Below are 24,124 nucleotides of genomic sequence, written 5' to 3' on the forward strand. Positions count from 1 at the left end.
GTAGCTCTGTGTCAAGAGTAGCTTTTTTGAGAGAAAAGCTGGGTTTTACATTACATCCTATCTGTGATTCTTTGCATCCATGAACAGGTCCAGGGGAACATTAACAAATACACCTCTTAGCAAATTTTAGACAATGCCCAACTTACTCTTTTGGGCAGAAAGACTTGCCCTGTGTTCATAAGCATACCTAGAACTTGCATTGTCCTGATTTGGGGCTCTAAAAGTCAAATGAAGTCAATAAATTGCACAGAGTGTTTTGAAATCTAATTTCTGGAGCTGAGAGGGAAAAAACTAGTTTTGAGTTTCTTTTCTGCAATGACATCAGACACCCCACACTTTGCATACACCATTCCCTCTACTTTAGACATTCTTCCTCCTTATTGGTCCTTCTTCTTTAAGACCTGCTTATCTTCCAGGTCTGGGTTTACATATCGCCTTCTTAAAAAGGATGTCTTTGACTTTTATGTGTGCCCCTCTGCTGAGATTTCAGATACCCTGTGGACTCTGCATTGTGCTGCAACCATTTGGTGACTTGTCTATCTTCTCACCTAGACAGTGAGCCCTGCCAAAGCAGAAAATTTATCTGCCTCAGTCATCAAGTCCTAAGTCTTCTTATTTCCAGATAAAATTGAGGACTCAAATGTTTCTTTAGAAAAAAAATCATTAAATAAAAAGTAGACAGCAAGGAATTAAATGAAGAAAATACATATTAAAGGAAAGTAAAGCAGGGCATAGTGGCACACGCTTGTAACCCCAGCATTTGGGAGGCTGAGACTGGAGATCACAGTTTGCCTCAGCTACTTAGTGAGGCCCTTTGCAACTCAGTGAGATCTGGTTTCAAATTAAAGAAAAAAATAGGGCTGGGGGTATAGTTCAGAGGTAGATTGCCCCTGGGTTCCATCCCTAATACCGCCAAAAAAGAAAAAAAAAAAAAAAAAAGGAAAGTAAAACAAAACCATAGTGTCACTTTCTTTGGTTAAGACATGTTGAAATACTGAATACAGTTGCAATAACACTTAAAAAAAAAACAAGCAACATAAAAAGAGTACACGAGAGACTTTCCCGATCTTTTGACTTGACCAGAAAAAAAATTGTTTATTCCTTGCACAGATTTCAAGCTTCTTCTGTAAATTAAAAAAAAAAAGGTAAAACTTTCCAAAACTTTACTGTCAGGGGTGGGAAGAATACATTCATATTGGAGAAAAACTATCACTTTTCTCTGAGAAATTTCATAGTAACACAAAAACAATATGACAGATATGGAAATTTTTATGTTAAAACCTGAGTATAAAGACAAAAATAATACAGGGCACAATTTTCAAAGTAAGCTTGCTTCTAAGCTCATAGATATACTGGAGAGAAGTGATTTTTAACATTTAAACCTTGTAAAACTATGAGAAGAGGAACCGTGAGATTCTGGTGGGGTATGTTTGTCAGCTTTGGAGGTAGCTCCAGGCAGCAGGGAAGAACAAGTGCACGGTCCAGCAAACATAAAAAATCTAATTTTTGTGGCTGTTCTTGAAAGAAGCCATCAAACAAGGAACACTGTAGCTACCATTGTGCTGATCATGCAGAGTAAAAAGAATAAATATCCTACATGGACAACTACAGAAAAGTTGTTTACACAGATACTTAATCTTAACAACCAATTAAGAAAAAAACAAAACCAAAATGAGTATTCCCAAAGTCCACATGTATTACATCTCTGAAATTACAAACTTCTAGATGCTTAAAAAGACCATAGGATGTCAGAGCAAAAAGAGACTTAAGCCATCCTCTCCCAGAAGTCCTCATTTTACATTTCCAGAAACACCCAAGCCCAGGTAGTTCAACAAGTATATATTTCCCCAACACTTCTAAACCCCAATTTACTAAAGATTTATGAGACTTTTGATAGAGATTGTCAGATTAGATCTGCTTATTTATTTATCAATATTTTTAAAAGGATAAGGTCTTACTATCTTGCCTAGGCTGGCTCCAAATTCTTTGGATCAAGTGATCCTCCTGCCTTAGCCTCCCAAGTAGCTGGAATTGCAGGCATGTGTCATTGTGCCTAGCAATGATCATTTTTTTTTTTTACATTTATACTTCAGGGTAACACTGTGTAGGAATGTTTGTTCTCATGTAGAAATCACAATAAAGAACTACTTCTAAGGTAACAATTTTGCTAGTGCTAACATCATTTAATCACTCCCAAGGATTGCAGGGAGCCTCAGAATCTTGGCCCCAGGCGTCAACTTTCTCTGTGTTGAAGGCTGCAGGTTTTCTGGAGGCTGGGAATACAGTGAGCTGAACTCCACTGATCTGGAACACAGTGAGCTGAACTCCACTGTGTCAAGGTGTCCCAAGGGAAATGCTCTCACTTTGGAAGGCCAGACGACCATTTATTTTAAGATTACTGAAACCAGGAACGACTACCTGATTCTTTAGGGGGAAAAAATCCCAGTATAACACATTTTAAAATACATATATAGTGCTCCTTTTCACATAGATCAGGATGACTCCACCAGCATGATCTGAGCTGGTGCTCTGAGAGCCATTAGGTGCCAGAGACTAGAGAAAGGGAAGCGTGTGAGCAGAACAGAGCCTTAGGGTCTGCAAGAGGATTAAGACCCTAATTCTGCTCACAGGGTTATAAGTCACTGCCTCTCCATTGAGGTGAGAGAGAAACCTGGGCACACTTTCTTCAGGGGGCAAAAGCAGAGTATCTCCAAACTCTCTTCCATGACCGGTGAACTGGGCAGAAGGTAGGCCCAGCCAGTCGGTCCCTCGGGCCAGGGCAGGAAGTGAGTCTCTCTTACCCTGGTGCGTGGGGCCGCAGGGCTAACACCAAGATTCATCCAGAGGTGCGTGTCCAGGTCGTACCAGCAGGCTTGTCCCAGCAGGTTTCTGAGCAACAGGTGCTCCTGGTAAGTACTGACAGACAAGGTGCAGAAACAATGGGAGTCTGAGAGCCAGACAACATGAGGGCAAAGCCCAGGGAATAAATGGAAAGGTGAAAGAAATGGGCTTTAGGGTCAGATATATTTGAGATCAAATGTCAGCCCCTTTGCTAATTAGCTGTGTGACCAGAGGCAAGAGTTTGACCTTGCTAAGCCTCAGTTTCATCCCTACAATATCAAGATAATAGGATGTTTCTCATAGGGTGTCAGGAGGCTTAAAGGCACAAAGTACTTACATAAATATAAATGACAATCATGGTAAATGGTAACCATCAAATACTAACTTCTATTATTAGATCAACACATAATTATTATTAAGATAGATGCTGAAAACAGATTCCTAACAAGTCATAGAAACGAACTTCAGAAATTGTGACTGGGAGAATGAGAGTACTACTAATTTCAGGGGTGATGATTTGGTACTTTCAGGACTCCAGGGTTTTTGCCAGGGTATGGACCATGACAGAAGATAGACAGTGCTCACCAAGGGACGTGACCTAGATGAGAGGTCATCCTACCCATCTGACAGCGGCCTCTGCCTCCAATGCTATCTATTGAAAGGAAGATGGCCCACTCAGGAGCAAACTGCCCTCTTCCAGCCAAAGTGGCATTTTGGTGTCTTTTTAAAAGAACTGAATAGGGATGCTAACTGAAAGTTAAAAGTGCCATGTCCAGTATTATTTCCAAAGGATCCATTGCATTTCCCTGGAACCTCATCCCTCTGCTGCCATCTGTGAAGCAGGGAGGGTTCAGAGTGGCGGGAGACAGCCTGGTTGCCCACGGCAACCCAGCCTCAGGGAAAGTGCTGGGCAGCAAGTGCGTGGGAACCAAGATGATGCTGTTAGCTGTTCCAGCTTGAATATGTCAGTATGAGCTGTGCATCTATGACTCAGGAAAACACTGCTATTACTCTCTGCAGCTATCTCAACCCAGAATCCTTTCCTTTTGGGGAAAGGATTTGTCTAGTTAATAGATCCACTGCTGAGAACTATGGAGGATAGTGTAAATCTCTCTCAACCACTTCATTTCTCCAAGTTTTCTCTGTCAGAAGCCTATCTGGAATAAATAAATGAAAGCTCAAATTAGCCTGCTATTGAAGTTCTCACGGCTGCTCCTCCAACTGGTCCATTTATCTCCTAACTCCTATCCTGTACTTGTCACTGACAAAGTTCTATCTTGCCTTCTCACAGAGACTTAAATGTTCCCAAAGGGCAAAATTAAGGGTTCTTTCCATATAGTACTTCTGTGCAGTTTAGAGTCAATACCATAGAATAGATGAGAACTCAGGTCTGGGGCCAGTAATCTAGATATTACATCTCATCTCAGCCATTTACTAGCTGTGATTTAAAGATGGGTCACAGATCTTGTGATTTTCATGAGATTCCTACACTCATACATGGAACTTAATTTCCCTACACTTGAGAGGGGTAGTAGCCTAAGTAATTTGCATTTAACAAATAAAATATTACAAAAGCACTGAGCATCGATTTTGAGAAGAGGTTATTAAAAGGCCAATGTTTCTGTCTTGAGTGTGCTCTATTTTCTTGCTCTGGAGTCACAGATTCTGGGGGAAGCCAACTACTGTGTCATGAGGACACTCAAGCAGCTTATGGACAGGCCCAAGGAAGAAAGAAACTGAGGACTGCCAGCAGCCATGTGAATGAGCTTAGAATCAGGTCTCCCAAAATAAGGATTTATATGTCTGTAGCCCTGACCAACAGTTTGACTTTATGAGACTCAGAGTCAGAATGACCCAGATAAGCCACTCTGGAATGCCTGCCCACGAAAACTGTGATATAATCAAATTTTTTTTTGTGTGTGTGTGTGTTAAGCCAATGAGGTTAGGGTAATTTGTAATGCAGAAATAGATAATTAGTACATAATAAGTAGGTGACATAACCTGCAATCTCCTTATGTGCAAAATGGGGCTAATTACAATTATGAAAATCAGATGATACAATAAATGCAAATCACTTAGCTCTGTGTCTAGTGCTTAAGGGCTCAGTAACTGAGATACGCTATTTTCATCATAATGGGGATCAGTTCTGCGTAGTCCTTAGAAACCTAGGCTTCGAGTCAGCCAAACTTGGATTCTAGTCCTTGCATGTCACCTACGAGCTTTAATACCCTGTGTAGGTCACTCAGTTGCACTAAATCTCAATGAATCTTAAGTATATAACATCAGAGCTTCTGGGTTCCTTATGAAGAAAAAAATGCATGCTTAGTGCTTAGCCTAAACCACAAAGAAATTGCTCAGTGATTGGTATTTTTTATTTTTATTATTTTTATTGGTGCATTGAATTCATACATCATAATAGGATTAAAAAAAAAAAAAACTTATGTAGACATACATGCAACACATTGCCCAGTTAGCCCCTACCCTATCTCCACCCCATTCCCTTCCCATCCTTCCCATACTTGGTTTAGTGGTTGACATCTATGTTTGTTTAAGTAGATCATGTACTTTAGAGAGTTTTCTTCTTCCCCCCTCCTATCCCATTAGGTTGCCTTGTTTGCACCTTACAGGATCTCCTTTTTCACCTGGAAATCCTCCTATGACCCATTTCATAGCTTTCACATATTAGGGAAAGCATCTGATTTCTTACTTTTTGTGACTGACTAATCTCTCTTAGCATGATGCCCTCCAGTTCCATCCATTTCCCTGAAAATGATGTAACTGTTTTTTTTTTTTAATGGCTGAGTAAAATTCCATGTGTACATATCCCACAGTTTTGTAATCCATTCATCTGTTGATGGACATCTTGGCTGGTTCCATAGTTTGGCAGTGTTGAATTATGCAGCTATGAACATAGATACACATGGATTGGTTTGGTAGTTTGGTTTGCTTTCTTTGGGATAGATACCCAGAAGTGGTATTGCTGGGTCAAATGGTAAATTAGTTCCCTTCCTTTTGAGTATCTTCCATACTGTTTTCCAAAGTGGTTGCACTAATTTGCAATCCCACCAACATTTGTTGTTGTTTGTGTTTTGAATGATTGCCATTCTAGTTGGAGATAGATGGAATCTCAGGGTAGTTTTGATTTGTATCTCTCTGACTGCCAATGATGTTGAACATTTTTTCATGCATTTATTGGCCATTTGAATTTCTTCTTTCATGAAGTGCCTATTTAGTTCACTTGTTGAGTTTCTTAAACTCTCTGTATATTCCAAATATTAGTCCTCTGAGGAATAGGTGGCAAAAATCTTCTCCCATTCTGTTTGCTCATGATTTAGGATCTTGACAGTTTCCTTTGCTAAACAGAAGCTTTTCAGTTTCAGGCAGTCCCATGTATTGATTTGCCTTTTGGTTTCTTGTGCCTTTGGGGTCTTGTTGAGAAAGTTTTTATCTGTGCCTATGTGTTGCAGTGTTGGACCTATGCCCTCTTCTAGGAGCTTCAAGGTCTCTGGTCTGATTTCCAAGTCTTTGATCCATCTTGAATTGACTTTTGTACAGGGTGAGAAAGTGGGATTAATTTCCAATTTTCTGCATATGGTTAACCAGTTTTGCCAACGCCATTTGTTGAATAGACTATCTTTCTTCCAGTATATGTTTTTAGCCCTTTTGTCAAATATCAATTGGCTCTGTGTGGATTTTTTTCTGAGTCTTCTATCCTGCTCCATTGGTCTATGTATATGTTTTTGTGCCAGTACCATGGTAAATTAATGGATATTACCTTGCTCCAACTCTTTACCTTGAGTTTGTTGCTATCTTTACTTGTAAGGTGTGTTTCTTTCAAGCAGCATATAGATGGATTCTGTTTTTTAATCATTTTGCCACTTTATGTCTTTTTTATTGGGGAGTTGAGTCCATTTACATTCGGTGTGATTATTAAGAGATGATTTTTAATTCCCAACATGTTAGATTTTACTTCTGTATGAAATAGTGTTTGTCTCTTAGTTGTCTGCTGGGTGGAAATTCTTGTTTCTCTGGTTCTGGTGTGCATTTCTTGTTTCTTCTTTGTAGTTAATTTCTTTGAGTATTTTCTCTAGTGCTGGTGTTGAAGACATAAATTCCTTCAGCTTCTGCTTGTCATAGAAGAATTTTATTTCCCCATCTAATTTGAGAGATAGTTTTGCTGGGTAGGAAATTTTTGGCTGCAAGTTGTTTTCTTTCACAGTATAGAATGTTACTCTAGGCCCTTCTGGCTTTCATGACTTGGTTTCAGAAGTCTGGAGTGATTCTAATTGGTCTCCCTCTGAATGTCACTTTGTCCTTTGTTTTTGTTACCTTTAAGATTCTCTCCTTGGCTTCAACATTGGTCAATTTGACTATTATGTGGCATGGGGAACCTTTTCTCTGATCTTGTCTAAAGGGGGTTCTATAAGTTTGCTGTACCTGTGTGTCAATCTCTTGCTCTATGTTTGAAAATTTTTCTGCTGTTACTTCTTTGAAAAGATTGTTGAGCCCCTTGGTTTCATCTTCTTTTCCCTTCTCTATGCCAATTATTCTCAAATTAGCTCTTTTAATATGGGTCCATATTTCTTCAATGTCTAATTCCTTCTGTTGAATTGTTTTTTCTATGTTATAAACTATGTGTTCATTTTTGGAGTGATCATCTTCTAGGAGCAAGATTCTATTCTCCATGTGGTCTAAGCATTGTTTATTGTTTGAATAGATGCCTTTACTTCAGTGATTGCATCCTTTATTTCTTTAAGACTTTTCTAAATCCTTTTTGGAATTCCAGTATTAATTCTACAGTTACATTTGGCCTTCTGAAGATCTCTGCAATTCTGTTATCAGGTTCTGTAGTTGTGTAATTGTGGGAGCTCACTGCTCCTTTGTTGTTCCTCCTTTTCATGACTTCAGACGTTTGTCTCCGTTGCTTTTGATGAATTTCTCTTAGTTTCTAGGTGTCAGCTGGTATATCCAAGGGCAGTTTGTATTGTATCCAACAGTGAAGATTGAGGAAGAAGGGAAGTTCAGGAGTAAATGGAAGAATAGGGTAAAATCTCAGATAGAGTCGAATAGAATGAAAGCATGAGTTTGCTACAGTAGTATATACTAGAGATTAGAGATAGTAAGGATAAAGTAGTGTTCTAGTAACCAAGTAGAATTTGTGGTAATAATGATATGAAGTAGGTTTGATACAAAACAAGGGAGAGATAAAAAGCAGAAGAAAGATAGGAAAGGGATAGTGAGAAGAGAGTTGGTATGTACAAAGAAAGAAGTTTGGGAGGGGGTTTGGGAATAGGTTAAAATAAAAAAACCAACCAGGTATACACACTCATACACAAAAAAGGGAACAAAAAACCCAAAACAATCTCAACCATGATTTTATGCAACTCTACAACTAAATGACTATCCAGCATATAGGTCTGTAGTAGTCTCTCTCTGTGCAGATACTGAGTACCACTGGCACCCTTCCTGCTGTGAGTTTGGTTCTCTGAGATTTTCTCAGTTTATGTAGATGGCCACTCCCATTCAGGCTGTGTTAGGTATTAAGTGCAGGTCACCTTCACGCATACTGCCAGTTTGGAGTCTAGGTCTCTCTCTGCCACAATTAGTGACGTATGTCTCTGAGACCAAACTCAATGTAGGAGTCTCTGTTCTCCACAGCTAGGGCTGGTCTGGTCTGACTTCCCCACGTTTGCCATGATTGGGAGCTCTGTGGTGATCCTAGAGCTTCTATTAGTTGGGTCTATCTAGATTTCTCCCCCACATTTTCTGCTGATCATAGCCTGAGTCTCTTAGATCTTCTGTTATGTCCAACAGCAACCCCTCTCCCACTTTCTCCAGGCTGTATTGGGAAGTCTCAGACCTGGGGCGTTTATTGGGGCTATGTGAGACCCTAAATGCATCCAGCTGGGTGATTTCCCATGGGGCCCACAACCTTGCTTACAGTGTTATTGAGCACAGCTCTGAGTCTCTGGAGAGTGTGGTACTCTGTTACCACTCCCCCTTTACTGGGTTGAACCACAAGATCTCAGACCCAGGGCGTTGATCATGGCTGTGTGAGTCCCTAAGGGCACAGAGCTGGAAGTTCCCCTTTGGGATGGAGCTTTACTTACGATTCTGATGCTCGCTGGGCTGGGACTCTGGGGCACAAGGTGGACTTGGCTGTCGCTGGCTTAATGGCGTCACAGCTGTGCGCCATGTGGCGAATTTCTATTCTGGTGCTGAGCTCCACTCTGGGTCCCTGGATGGCGAGGTAAGCTCCTGTATGCTATAGCAGGTCTTGTCACACCAGCTGACTTTCAACCCATGGGTCTGTTGCTTCTCCCTTCAAATCCTTGTTATCCTTTTGTCACTGGCGTGCAGTACTATGCGGGAAGCCTGCGCTGGAGTTGGCACTCGCCACTGTGGGCAGGGCTTTTTTTTTTCCTCTGGTAGGTCTTCTGGTCTTCTTTTACTCTGTCACTTGTGTTTATTTTTCTTATTCTTCTACTGATAGTATCATTTGACTACGTAGCACTCAGTTTTGGGGACAATGGGGATGGAGTGTCAGCAGCATTCATACACACTGCTAGTGTTGGTCACCATCTTCCTCCTCACCCAGTAATTGGTATTTAAACACTACTGTATTGTCATCCATGCTTTTGGTGATAAGGACAATGGCCCAGGAAGAAACAAAAATGTCTATTACAGACTGCTCTGAGTGGCCATCAGAGGCATGATCCAGTACTCTCCTTGTGGTCACAGGAACCAGTTTCTGGATGTGCCTTCCCACAGACAATTTACATTAGCTCCTGCAAAAAGTTTTCCTCTAACCCCTCTCCGTGCTCCTAAAATACTTTTCTCATTCCCCTCTTGTGGTACTTACATGCTACACCATAAATTTCTTTTCACATTTGTCTCCCTTGCCCTTACCTGGGAATCCCTTGGAGAAGGAATCATCTCACATGAATTTTGGGGGCTCCAGCACCTACTCTAGTGCCTGGCAATTAGTGACTTCTCTGCAGAAATGTGCTGGATGAGTGATGGTTTATAATGTATTGCTGAGATTTAGAGAGAGGTTGTTTGTTTAATCTATGTGCCTCACAATTCTTTTAATCCTCAGTGGATGATAACTGGATTAATTCAGTGTTGGATGGCTTTGTGGGGTGAAGCAAATGTTCTAGAATCAACCTACAATAATGATCAAAGGAAGATATAAAGTAGGACATAAATTTTCACCATATTCAAGTAAAGTATGAATTCTGCAATCATTGGGATGATGGTTAGTACTAAATCTCCATAAAGTTACTTCTTTAAAAATGTATCTTTCAGCCAGGCATGGTGGTGCACACTTGTAATCACTGCACTTGGGAGGCAGAGACAGGAGGATCACGCTGGTTGGATGCCAGCCTTGCTGGCTTAAAAGACCCTGTTTCCAAATAAAAATATAAAATAGGTCTGGGAGTGTAGCCCGGAGGAGGGTTTCCAGGAACCCCAGTACCACACACACACAAAAATTATCTTTCGGCGGGCCCTGGTGGCTCACGCTTGTAATCCCCATGCTTGGGAGGCGGAGGAGACAGGAGGATTGCGCAGGTTCGAAGCCAGCCTCTCTGGCTTAAGAGACCCTGTTTCCAAATAAAATATAAAATAGGTCTGGGAGTATAGCCCAAAGGTAGAAGGGTTCCATCCCCAGTACCACCACCCAAAAAAAAAAAATGTATCTTTCATTCATGAAAATGTTTGCTATTGCCCATCCAGTGCCAGGATCTGGGCTGTGTAACAGGGACAGATAAATAATGAACCTACAGTTTACTGGAGAGACTGTCACCATAGGAAAAAAAAAACCTGCCCCCCCCAAAATCTTCCCAAAGCTTCAGCCTAGAGTACTCAGCAATCTCCTTAAACGACTATCCCTGTTGTTCAAAAACCAATTAAGTCATTAGGCATAATGGTGCACACCTGCAATCCTAGTATTCGGGAAGCTGAGACAGGAAGATCATGGGTTAGAGGACAGCCTCAGCAGCATAATAATACTTTCAGTAGCCTATCGAGACCCTGTATCAAAACAAAATAAAAATTTTTAAAGGGTGGGAGGAGGCTTGGAGCATAGCTCAGAGTAGAATCACCCTAAGCTCAATCCTCAGTAGAAAAAAAGAAGAAAAAAATAAAAATAAAGAACTAATGAAGTCGTCAACCATCTGACCCTTCCTTCTCCATTAAATAACCTTTCTCACCAATCATATTCCTACATATTAACAATAAACTTTAAAAAATGGAATTTAAAAGGAGAATATTCAAACTTGCATAAAAAATTTATTAAATACCTAAGGTTAAATCTGACAAAAGCCATACAAGACCCATACATGGGCAGCTATAAAATATCACTGAGAGAACTTAAGGAAAATCTGGATAAATGGAAATATATACTGTGTTCACAGATCAGAAGATTTAGTATTAGGATTAAATTTCCCTATAAATGATTTAGAGTTTGAATTCAGTCCCAATCAAAATCTCCATAGCTTTTCGCAGAAATAAGCAAATTGATTCTGAAACTTAAAAGACCTAGAATAATGAAAACAATTTTGAAGAACAAAACTGGAGAACTCACATTACCTCAATATTATAAAGTAGCAATCAAGACAACATGGAACAGCCGGGCATTGTGGCACATGCTTGTAATCCAAGCATTTGGGAGGCTGAGACAGGAGGATTGCAGTTCACGGACAGCCTCAGCTACTTAGTGAGGCCCTTTGCAACTCAGTGAGACTCTGTTTCAAAATAAAGAATAAAAATTCGGGCTGGGAGCATAGCTCAGAGGTAGAATGCCCCTAAGTTCCACCCCCAGTACTAAAAGAAAAACAGAAAAAAGACAACATGGAATTGGTATAGAGACATAGAGCTAAATGGAGAAGAATATAACCCAAAATACACCAAACACATATACAATCAGCTATTTACAATGAAAATGGCAAGGCAATTTGATGGAGGAAGTATCTTTCCCATAAATGGTATGAAAACAACTGTACATTCATATGAAAAATAAATAAAACTTGGCCCTGAATCCTTACTTCATATACCATATTTTTAAATATCTACTTGAAATGGACCATAGGCCTAAATGTAAAACTTAAAACTATAACTTTCAGCCGGGTGTGGTGGTGCACGCTTGTAATCCCCATGCTTGGGAGGTGAAGACAGGAGGATTGCGCAGGTTTGAAGCCAGTCGTGCTGGCTTAATAGACCCCGTTTCCAAATAAAAATATAAATAGGTCTGGGAGTGTAGCCCAGAGGTAGAAGGGTTTCCAAGAACCCCAGTACCAGTAAAAAAAAAAAAAAGAAAGAAAAAAACTATAACTTCCAGAAATAAAGTATAGGAGAAAATATTTGTGACATTAGATTAGGTGAGTTTTTTTTTTAGATGGAAAACTAAATAAAACATAATAAAAGAAGACTGAAAAATATTAAACTTCTGTTTTTCCAAATGTGGTATTATGGTAAAGAATATGGTGGTTCTTCCAAAAATTAAAAATAGGTCTACCATACCATCCAGCAGTTCCACTAGGGAGTATATATCTAAAAGACATGAAATCAGTATGTCAAAAATATGTTTGAACTCCCATTTCACTGAAAAATTATTCATAATGGCTAAGAGATGGAATCAGCCTATGTTCACTATAGGTGAAGAGATAAAGAAAATGTGGTACATGCATACACAATGGAATATTATTCAATCTTTAAAAAGAAGGAAGTCTTGCCATTTGCAGTATAGTTATATCTAAAGGACATTATGTTAAGTGAAATAAGCCAGGCACAGAACAACAAATACTGCATACTCTTACTTACATACAGACTCTTTAAAAATTAAAAATAAATACAGAGCGTAGAATTTGGTTACTAGAACCTGAAGGGAAGGGGCTGGATAGAGAGATATTGATCAAAAGATACAAAATTTCATTTAGATAGGCAGAGTAAGTTCAGAAACTCCATTGTAAATAAAATGATGACTATAGTTAATAACAATGCATTGCATTGTTGAAAATGATTAAGAGTAAATTTTAAATGTTCTTACAAAAATGATAATGTAATGGTAATTCATATGTAATTATCTCAATTTATCTAGTCCACAATGTATATGCATTTCAAGTCATTATGTTATTCACCATAAATATATACAATTTTTCCTTGTCAACTGAAATAATTATTTTTTCTAGAAAAAATAACCTTTTTTCTTAAAAGGCTATTAAGAAAAAACAAGACATAGGTTGAAAGAAAATATCATAAACAAGTTAAGATGCAACCTGATCACTGAGAAAAAAAATCACTTTAAATATATACATACAGAGGTCTAATCTCTTTAGCATAGAAAGTGCCCTTAAAATCTATCAATAAAAATGTACAATCCAACAGAAAAGTGGGCAAAGGACATGAACAGAGAAATTCCTCCAAATAAATACAAATGCCAATAATCATATGAAAATAATATTCTTACAATTAAAGAAGTGCAAAATAAAATGTCATAAAGAATATTTGGCACAGAAATTAGTTTGTAATACAAAAATTGGAAATAACTACAAAGGCCATTAATAAAGAACAATTAAACATGTAATGGTACAGAAACACAATACCATATATCCATTATAATTTAAGTGCTGATTTCATGTATATCAGTGACATTAAAAACAGTCTATAGCATATGTTTGAGTTGGGTGGGGGAATATTTCAATCTGTACAGCAAGATTCCATTTACCTTTTTTACCTATTTGTGAGAGAGTGTACAGAGATATGTCAGAAAGAAAACTCACCAAAATTGTAGCAGTGATTGTCCCTGTAAAGGATTTCAGGTGACTTTTACCTTATTTTTAAGTTGCAGTGTTCTCTTAATAATCTACAATGAGCATATATTTCTATAGTTAAAGAGATCAAAGTTATTTTTATTTTGAAAGATATGAGGAAGTTTCAATGCAGTGTTTCAACAAAATGAAGGGGGGAAAAAAACCATCAAGCCGCAATAAGGTAATGGCCAGCTAGACCAAGGCCCTTGCCTTGTGACTGCACCATCTTCTAAGCAAGCATCTGGACACATGAAGCAGACAGGTGAGTGTACGCTCAAGCTTATTGAGTGAAGTCAGGTGCAGGACAGCATGGTTCACAGAACAGGCTTGCAGGCTGAGAAGGACTCAATTCAAACACAGGTCTTGCTGCATTGGCTGTGTTGACCCTTGGGCAAGTTCCTTTACTTTTCTGAACCTCAGTTTTCTCCTTTGTAGAATTAGAGTAATAACTGTCTCTACCTTATAGATTTGGGGAGAAGTTTAAGTAATAAAATAATGAGTGGTATGTGTATTTATGCCTCTACCATCTTATCTCCAGAAAGATGTATGACTACAATGCACCAATAAAAAAGAAAAAAAAAAGAAAAGAGATATGTGAACCAGATATCACATATCAGCACATGCTAGTAATCCCAGCTATTTAAGAGGCTGAGGCAGGAGGATGGCAGTTTCCAAGCCATCCAGGGCAACGAACAAGACCCTGTCTCAAAACCAAATAAAAAGAGCTGGTGATATGTACAAGGCCCTGGGTTCAATTCCCAGTACCACAAGGGAAGAAAAGATACACACAGCCAAGGGCTTAGCACAAATAAGCACTTAATAAAGACAAACTGCTTGAGCCAGGGGTGTAGCCCTGGGCTCAGTACTAGTAGCAAAACAAAAACAAACACACACACACACACACACACACACACACACACACACAACAGTTGCTTGTTTGTTCACATTGATTGAACTGTATAAATCCCATGCTCCAGGGTCATGGAACAAAGGAACTACAAACTTCAGAATCTCAACATCAAGTCTCAGACCAATATGCTTCTCTACCTGTGAAACTTTCTGGGAAGCAGCTGACAAAGAGGATGGCAGCCAGTGGGAGCGAAGGGGAGCACAGAGCAAGGGCGCTGCTACTGTGTCATCTGCAAGCCAGCAGGGTTCACTCTCCTCCCACCTGCAGCCCCTCCTGGTTGACTGGCCCCTCCAGAAATCAGTACATTAGACTCCTAGAAAGACTGCTTGAATGCCAAACCAGAAGAGACTAGGGATCACTGAGTGCCACATCCCCCCTCCTCAGCCAAGGAACCAGTCAGTCACAGTGTCCTCTCCAAAGGCCATTCTTCACTCCTGCTGGCTGCTTGCTAGCAAGTCCTCATTTCCCCCATTTCCTTCTCCTGTTTCATTACCTGTCAAACTGCTCAAGTTCCCTTCTCTCCTCTGGCAGTTATAATTGTCCTTTATGTCCCTCCCTGTGATGAGGGGAGGGAACCAGACTGAAACTTTTCTGACCCAAAGCATGGCCCACTAGAAGAACTGTTATTGCCTCCACAAAGTGAAGACCAATACAGCCAGTCCTCATCCAATAGAAAGAAAGCACAAACCGTAGTGTGAAATGAGGTGAGGAAAGAAGAGCTCTGAATTGTTCTCAACCCCCACCCCAAGTGGTATTTGAAACTGTTAGAAAAGGAAGAGAGAGACACTAGCAGATTCAAGGGAACCAGCAGACTCTATCACCTGTGTCTTAAATGCAACCAGGACACAGGTGGGGCAGCCTCTCTGAGGAGACAGGAGTGGAAGGCCACTTTCCCAGGATGTACATGGTCCCGACCCTGGGCAGTGGCCAGGCCAGGGCTTACCTTAGGCAGGCTGACTGGAGTCCTGGGCTTGGTTCTGGGGTTCTTAATCAAGAGCCTCTGATCCAGAGGGAGCAGATGATATTTCATGGCCTCGATGAGGAAATCCTTACAGGTGTTGTTATTCTTTATCAAAGCTTCTTCTTCAACTGTCTGGAGGTAATAACCCACAGGTGATCCAGGATCAGAGCTTGGCCACATTTCCCATACTCTCTCCTTGGACTGGGCCACTCCTGCATTCTCATTCTCATTTATTTCCACTTCACATCATCTCAGACCCAAAGAATAAAATCCACAGAGATACAACTTAGTGTTTGCCTCCTGGATTTCAAAAGCACAGGGGTCAAGCTGAGGCATCAGACAGAGACTCAAATTCCAGCTGTACTAGTTAACATTTCTGATTCTAAAATTTCTTATCTGTAAAATGGGCATATCAAAGATACTAGTTTTGTTTGTTTGGTTTTGAGGCTTTAATGGGTTCATCAGAAACCAAAGATAAGTAGTTGTCTTGCACACCTCTTCCACTATCCTCCTGGTTCACATGCATTATGATGTTTAGTACAAATGGTCAGAGATCTGAGGGAAGGAGAGAGACAGAAAGAGGAAAGGAGGCTGGATCAAGGGCTAACCTTTAGAGTCACTGAGTAAAATCAGATAGCCAAGGAGAAAGATTTATATCCATTTTCTACAGTGGAAGTCTCAGGGAGAAAACTGGTTAGTCTAGCTCTTCATAACAGAGTAGTGACACCAGAGCAGAAAGGAGGTCCTACACAAAGTCCCACATATCGACCTTGCCTAGACTCCCTGTAAGCTGCAGTGTGGCTTCTCTACCATACTCCAGAGCTCAGGACCTAAGCAGGAGCTTAGTGAATGCAGGCCTTGATGTCATATGAGCAAGACTAAGGGTAAAGGCATTCTGGTGCTCTGCCCATGTCACAGCATCATGTGGCAAGTCTAAAATGAATTGTGTGTTCTTCTGAAGCTAGGTCATGCTGGGAAAAGTTCACTTCCATCCAACAGCTAACACCAATTGAATGTCTCCTGGTTTGGTAGCCCTGTGATGGTCCCCAGGATGGAAATGATGAACAACACAGTTTCTGACCTGAGGAACTCAAGTCCAGTCAAAGAATGAGAAGGGTCTCCCATTTCAGTCACTTTAGCTCTCAAGCCAGTCATGTACAAGGCCTGGCTGAACCTCTCCTGGGTCACCATCTATCACTAGCAATGAAATATGTCCAGGGTCATCACCTGCTGGCTAGCATTAAAGCTGGCAGAAAAGAAGGATTGGCAAGACAAGGCATCTGTCACTGCTGGGCACCTTCTTTCCCAGAGATAATTCCAGGAATACTCTCCATTTCCTTGGAAGAACTTTCTTACCCTCCTACTAGGAGACTGAGCCTGGTTGAGACAAATCACAAACTTTGAGAGTTAAAAAATAAAAAGGCTGAGCATAGTGGCACATGCTTGTAATACCAGTATTTGGAGGCTAAGACAGGAAGATCACAGGTTCACAGCTAGTCTCAGCAATTTAGTGAGGCTCTTTGCAACTGAATGAGACCCTGTTTCAAATGAAATAATAATAGGGCTGTGTGTGTATATTTCAGAGATAGAATGCCCCTGGGTTCCATTCCCAGTAACATACAAAAATAAATAAAAAATAGGAAGGATGGGAGAAGGTCTCTAGAAAAGCTAGGGAGGAAAAAAAATTCTAGAGCAGCTACTTCTCCCAAAGAACTAACTCATCCAGCTTCAATTATAAGTCCCCAGAGAATCAGTGCTTCAAAGGTACAGAATATTAATCTGGGGTGATGCAAATGTTTTGGAAATGAATACAGTGATGATCACACAGCATTGCGAATATAATTACTGCAAATGAATTATATACTTTTAAATGCTGAGTGTTCTTTATTCTTATCAAAATCACAAAACTTATGCTTAAAGTAAAAGTCCACACATCAGCTTCTGTGAAGCCCAGAAGCAAAGCAATGTTAGGTACAAGGCAGCCCACAACTTTCCCTTCCTCCCTTCCTCCTGTACCATAATCAGTCATTCCCAGCAGGTTACACTAGTGTGAAGTTTCAAGGTCAAATGAATGTTAAGGAAATATCATTTCTCAGAGATGTTCACCCTGTGAGACCAAATAAGAAGCCCTTTGAAAGAAGGGGGTCCCGTGCAAGTTATCCTGCCCACTTCCCCTAACCTCCTTTTCCTGACCTAACCCCTACTTTTCCATAATTGCTCAGGAACTATTTCCTAATGTCTGCTAAGTTTCATCTGTGGGCACCTGATGGTTGTGACCAGGGTTTTGAAAGGGCCCTTCAGCCTTCTTTGGAACTAGGGTCCTCTGGCTGCCCACCCTCCCTGTGGAAGTGAGACTGTGCTGAGGCCAGATGCCCACACTGGTCAGTTTTCCACAAAACAGTGGGAGGTATGTCTGACAAGGGGAGCCAGGCAAGTTCAGTTCCTGAGGTTCTTTCCTACAGCAAGACTATGGTGCCACCAGGTGGCAGTAGAGTCCTCCAAGGTAGCATGAGAGCCCAAGTAAAGGATTGTCCCTCAGCACCTAAAAAGGCTGAAGTGCAGTCAAAGGACCTTTCAGCAGGGTCAGGAAAAGGACTTTACAAGTGTTTGCAAAAATGCTGGTCACCCATAGTCACAAAGACAGCCAAGTCAACTAGCATTCACTTTGTTCCCAATCTTATCAGGACAGGTTCTATTTTGACCAGATAAGAAAAACAGGTTAAGAATAGAAGAAAGTAACCAAAACTGAGCTCTAGGCTGTGGATATCCTCTCTTATTCTTGCATCTACTTCCCTTCCTTCCAGAGACTGGCTTCAAGGACAGCTGAAAATATCTGGGTTGGTATCCATATTTTAAACTCTTTTCTCTATCTGCTCATAAGAGTGTCAATTGACATTTACTATTCAAAATAAACCATGTAATAGGTAAGGAGTACAAGAGTATTAAAGGTGGCAGCTCGAATAAGTGTGTGCTTCAGAGCCAGGCAGTTGTGAATTTGAAACCTGACCCTCCCCAGTACTGGCCAATGACCCCAGATCAATCCCAACCTCCATAGTTTCAAGGCCCAATGTTTTTTTTTTTTTTTTTTTTTAAAGGGGGGGAGTTAAAATCTTTGTCTCATGAGTTTATTAAAAGGATAGAGTGAGAAAACATGTAACTCAGTAAGGGCACCCCAAAATTCTTAATTTTCCTTTCCTTTATTGGAGTAAGTAAGAGCAGTATGTATTCGAAGTACCTGTGCAGACCCTGGTTTTTACAAATACCTGTTTTTACAATGCTGGATTTGGCTCCAATTTGTCTAAAACCTTGGCAAAGAGGCAACAGAAACATTATGAAAATCATCCTTCTTGCTTTGGTCTTCTACAAGAAGAGCAATTACCTTTTGCTGAACATTTGCCATGTCAGGTTCCATGCTAAACACTTGGCTTAAAACTGACAACTCTGCCAGCCCCCATGATAACCCAGTTGGCCTCTATTACATCTGATCCTTGGAAGGAGACACTAAAGCTAAATAAAACTCAAAGCTGATAAGTAGTAAAGCAGGGACTGAAACTTAAGCTCTTAAACTTTACATTACCACACTTCTCATGCTCCAGGCAGGGGGTTGGTGCCTTCCACCCCTGCAAAAGACCCATTTAACTCCTCTGCCATGCCATACATCCAGGCTTGCCTCAGGCCTGGGTGAATAGGCATGCACTCACCTGGACTAGGTAATCCCTGGGCAAGAGAGGAAGTCGGACATGTTCCATTAGCTTTGCCATGTGTTCTAAACGGGTCTCTTTCTCATAATTGATCCACGAAATCACAGCTTCAAATACCTATAAAGAAGAGACAAAGCCGGGTGTGGTTACACATGCATGTAACCCCAGAATTCAGGAGGCTGAGACCCTAGGATCACAGTTCATGGACAGCCTCAGCTACTTAGTGAGACCCTGTTTCAAAATAAAGAATAAAAAACAGGGCAGGGGGTGTAGCTTGGAGGTCGAATGCCCCTGGGTTCCATCCCCACACCCACAAAAAAAAAAAAAAAAAGAGGCAAAACTTTCAAACATCCTCAATCTGTAAAAAGACAAAAAAGCATCCACAAAGGTATTTAAAATTCAATATTAAAAAAAACAAAGGCTTTGTGTACTAGCTTGTCTTAGAATAAAAATGCATGTGTGCACACACACGCATACAATGACTAAACGGCTGTCCCAAATGTAGAATCATCATGGCTCATTCTAAAATATGGCAGTGGTGATGTATGCTTATAATCCTAGGACTTGGAAGGTTGAGACATAAGCATTGCATGTTGGTGGACATCCTCAGCAATGTAGTGAGACTCTCAGAAAGCTAGCGAGATCCTGTTTCAAAACAAAAAGTAAAAAGGGCTGAGGATGTAGCTCAGAGAATACCCCTGAGTTCAATCCCCAGTACCACAAAAATAAATACATAAATATAATAATTCTAATAATAATAGTTCTAATAATTCTTTAAGGGTGAAAATGAAAGCAGGAACTGTAAACCAAATGTATAAAGACTGCCCAAGAGGATCAGATGTCCTGAGGGCAATGTCATCCTCCAGCTTCACTTTCCTCAGTACCTCCCATGTACAGTTAATAGGAATGGTAAGCATGTTCCCTGCCTCAAGCTGGCTGTGATGATGAATGTGACACTGAAGGGGAGAGAAAGGCAAACGTTTTCCCTTGAATTTAACTTCTTTTCTGAGGAACATTCTCTTCTCTGTAAATCAACAAACACTGGAGGGTATGGAACCAAGAGGGGATCTGTGGTTGAGATGTTCACTTTGCTTAAGAATAAGTCCAAACTCAAACTCTAAATAAACCACCTCTGCAAAATCTGATGTTGTTGAGTCTAGGTAGGAAGTAGTAACATTAGTGGAAACTTAATACAGTGCTTTTAAAAAGGGAGGGAAGAGCTTGGCAACACTGATTGAACATGTAAATATGCATATTCTTTGGCCTAGAAATACTACTCCTAGAGCTCTAATGTTAAAAAGTGCTCATATAAATGTGCTAGAATAAGTGTCCAAGATGTTTGCTGCAGACTGTTATAGCAAGAGAAAGAAGGAACAACCTAAAGCCCACTAACAGAGAAATTTAAAAATAGCACCCCTGTTTCAGCTGTTAAGAATAAAACAGAACGTTGAGATTAGCTAGCCATAGAAATTGAAGAGTCTTTCACTTATATGTTTTCTCCCATATGTGGAAGCTAGGGGGGTAATCTGGATACAAGAGGAATTGTGTGTGTGCTTTCATTTGTGCATTATAGTCTCACATCATAATGTAAATCATGTTGACAATGACACACATGAACAGGCTCTTGGTGCCCCCCTTCCCTCCCTTCCAATACAGAGTGCCCAGATTGACGTTGGTATATATATTCACATGTATACATATAGTCTATGGTAGCATTTCTATTACCAAAGCTAAGTCTTTCTCCACCTCTACCCTTAAATCTCCTCCCTGGCTCCCTTGAGATTTCTCATCATCTGGAGTCTCTCTTGTATCCCAATTACTTCCTATTCCACACATATTAAAGAAAACAAATGAGCCAGGCATGGTGGCGCACACTTGTAATCCCAGCATTCGGGAGGCTGAGACCAGAGGATGGTGGCTTGCAGACAGCCTCAGCTACTTAGTGAGTCCCTCTGCAAATCAGTAAGACCCGGTTTCAAAACAAAGAATAAAAAATTGGGCAGAGGGTAGAGCTCGGAGGTCAAATGCCCCTGGGTTCCATCCCCAGACCAGCAAAAACAAACAAACAAACAAACAAAAAACCCAAATGACTCCTTACTGTCTTTGATTGCCTAATTTCACTTAACACAGTGTTCTCCAGGTCCTTCTATTTCCTTGCAAATTACATAATTCTATTTTTCTTTACTGCTGAGTAGCATTCCAATGTGTGTATTTCCCATAATTTTTTAATCCATTCATCTGTCAATGGACATCTTGGTTGGTTCCATAGTTTGGCTATTGTGAATTGTGCTGCTATGAACATGGTATGCATATGTTACTATAGTTCTCTAGTTTCAACCCCTTTGGAAAGATACCCAGGGGTGGTATAACCAGATCAAATGGTGTATCCACTCCCAGTTTTCTAAGTAATCTCCACACTAATCTCATAACTGCTAAACTAGTTCGCACTCCCACCAACAGTGTAGAAGAGTTCTTACTTCCTCATATCCTCACCAACATTTGTTATTTGGCTTCTTTATGATTGCCATTCTGCTTGGAGTTAGATGGGATCTCAGTTTAGTTTTAATTTTCATCTCCTTGATTTATAATGATGTTGAACATTTTTCATATACCAATTGGCTATTTGTATCTCTTTTGTGAAATGTCAATTCAATTCAGTTGACCGTTTCTTAATTTGTTTTTCTAGTGTAAAGATTTTTAAGTTCTTTGTATATTCTTGATACTAGACCTCTGTCAGAGGAATAGCTGGTAAAGATCTCCCATTCTGTAGGCTTTCTTTTTAGACTTCTGATTATTTCCTTTGATGAGCAGAAACTTTTTAATTTGATGCCATCCCACTTATTAATTCTTGTTTTAATTTCCTGAGCTTTGGGGGTTTTGTTGAGGAAGTTTCTACTTGTGCCTATATGTTAGCTTGCTGAATCTATGCCCTCCTCTAACAGCTTCATAGACTCTGGTCTAATTTCTAGGTGTCTGATCCATTTCAAGTTGATTTCTGTGCAGGGTGAGAGGTTAAGGATTTAGTTCCTTTTTTTCTACAAGTGGATAGCCAGTTTTTCTAGCACCATTTATTGAAAAGGCTATTGTTTCTCCAGCCTATGTATTTGTCCTATTTGTCAAAGAACAGTTGACTATAAGTGTGTGGGTTAGTTTCTATATCTTCTATTCTGTTCCATTGGTCTGTGTTTCTGTTTTGTGCCAATACCACGCTGTTTTAATTACTATAGCTCTGTAGTATAATTGAAGTCAGAAGTTGTGATGCCTTCTGCATGGTTCTTGTTACTTTTGCTTTGGCTATTCTGGGTACTTGTTTCTTCATATGAAGTTTATGACTGATTTTTCTAGGTCTGTGAATAATGACATTGGTATTTTGATAGGGATTGCATTGATTCTGTAGATCACTTTTTGTAGAATGGCCATTTTGGTGATAATTCCACTGCCTATCCAAGAGCAAGGGAGATCTTTCCATCATTCAAGGTATTCTCCAATTTCTTATTGTTTTATAATTTTCATTGTAGAGGTCTTTTACCTCTTTGGTTAGGTTTATTCCTAGGTATTTTATTGGTTTTGAGGTTATTGTGAATGGGATTGTTTTCTATATTTCTTTCTCTGCAGATTCATGGTTGGCAAATAGAAGAACTACTAATTTCTTTAAGTTGATTTTATATTGGTTAATCAGCTCTAGTAGTCTTTTTTATTTTATTTTTTATTGCAGTACTGGAGATAGAACCCAGGGGCATTCTACCTCCAGGCTATACCCCAGCCATACTTTTTATTCTTTATTTAAAAATAGGGTCTCACTAAGTTGTGGAGGGCCTCTCTAAGCAGCTGAGGCTGGCTGCAAACTGTGATCCTCCTGTCTCCGCCTCCGAAGTACTAGGATTATAAGCATGTACCACCACGCCAAGCTAGTTCTAGTAATCTTTTGATTGGGCTTTTTTGGTCTTCCAGATATAGGATTATACCATCTACAAACAAAAATATTTTAATTCTTCTTTTACTATTTGAAATCCTTTGATATCCTTCTCTTATTGCTCTGACAAGAGCAAGAATGACTTTAGATAGTGGAGGAAAAACTCCAGTGGGGGGGGAGAGAGAGAGAGAGAGAGAGAGAGAGAGAGAGAGAGAGAGAGAGAGAGAGAAGTGGCCTAGGATCAGGGAGGAAGATAGGAAGACTTAATGAAGGAAACACTTTGACATTCTGTACATATGTGAGTATACCAATGTTATTTATTTATTTATTGTAGTACGGAGGGTGGAACCCAGGGGAATTCTACCTCTGAGCTACACCCCCAGCCCTATTTTTATTCTTTATTTTGAAACAGGGTCTCACTGAGTTGAGAGGGCCTCACTAAGTAGCTGAGGCTGGCTTCGAGCCTGCAATTCTCCTGTCTCAGCCTCCCAAGTACTAGGATTACAAGCATGTGCCACAACGCCCCACCCAATATCAATCTTAATATCATGCATGAGGAAGGGGGCAGTGGGGCAGGAGCAGAGGGAAACATCACCAAGTGCTATGTGCATGTATGTCATTATCACTGTGAATTACATTATGATGTGAGGCTATGATGCACCAATAAGTGTATATAAAAAAGATTAAAACTTACCACCAATAATAACACAAACTTATATTCCTGATTGTGATTTAATGGGAAGGACACAGCATAGCATCCACTCTGTAGTATTCTTCTTACAAATATTTAGCCTAAAACTTATAGTGAGGAAACAGAAAAATATATATTTGGGACATTCTACAAGAACAGCTGGGCTGCATTATTTAAAACTTTTTAGCTGGCCGTGGTGGCGCACGCTTGTAATCCCCGCGCTTGGGAGGCGGAGACAGGAGGATCGCGCTGGTTCGGAGCCAGCCGCGCTGGCTTAAGAGACCCTGTTTCCAAAT

General features: G+C 40.2%; 1 protein-coding gene across 1 annotated transcript in view; it reads right to left on the reverse strand.

Annotated features, from left to right (window-relative positions):
* Positions 1-24,124, reverse strand: part of KLHL3 (kelch like family member 3) — a gene marked incomplete at its 3' end in the record, with an annotated part of 116,021 nt that overhangs the window by 17,809 nt on the left and 74,088 nt on the right. Inside the window, exons 7-8 of the mRNA XM_080714286.1 lie at positions 19,225-19,341; positions 15,506-15,655 (exon numbers count right to left, since the gene is read on the reverse strand). Coding sequence (XP_080570412.1) covers positions 15,506-15,655; positions 19,225-19,341 — 267 coding nt within the window. The remainder of the gene's footprint in view (positions 1-15,505; positions 15,656-19,224; positions 19,342-24,124) is intronic.

This window comes from Muscardinus avellanarius (genome assembly GCF_963383645.1).
Source record: "Muscardinus avellanarius genome assembly, chromosome: 1".
Classification (NCBI taxonomy): Eukaryota; Metazoa; Chordata; class Mammalia; order Rodentia; family Gliridae; genus Muscardinus; species Muscardinus avellanarius.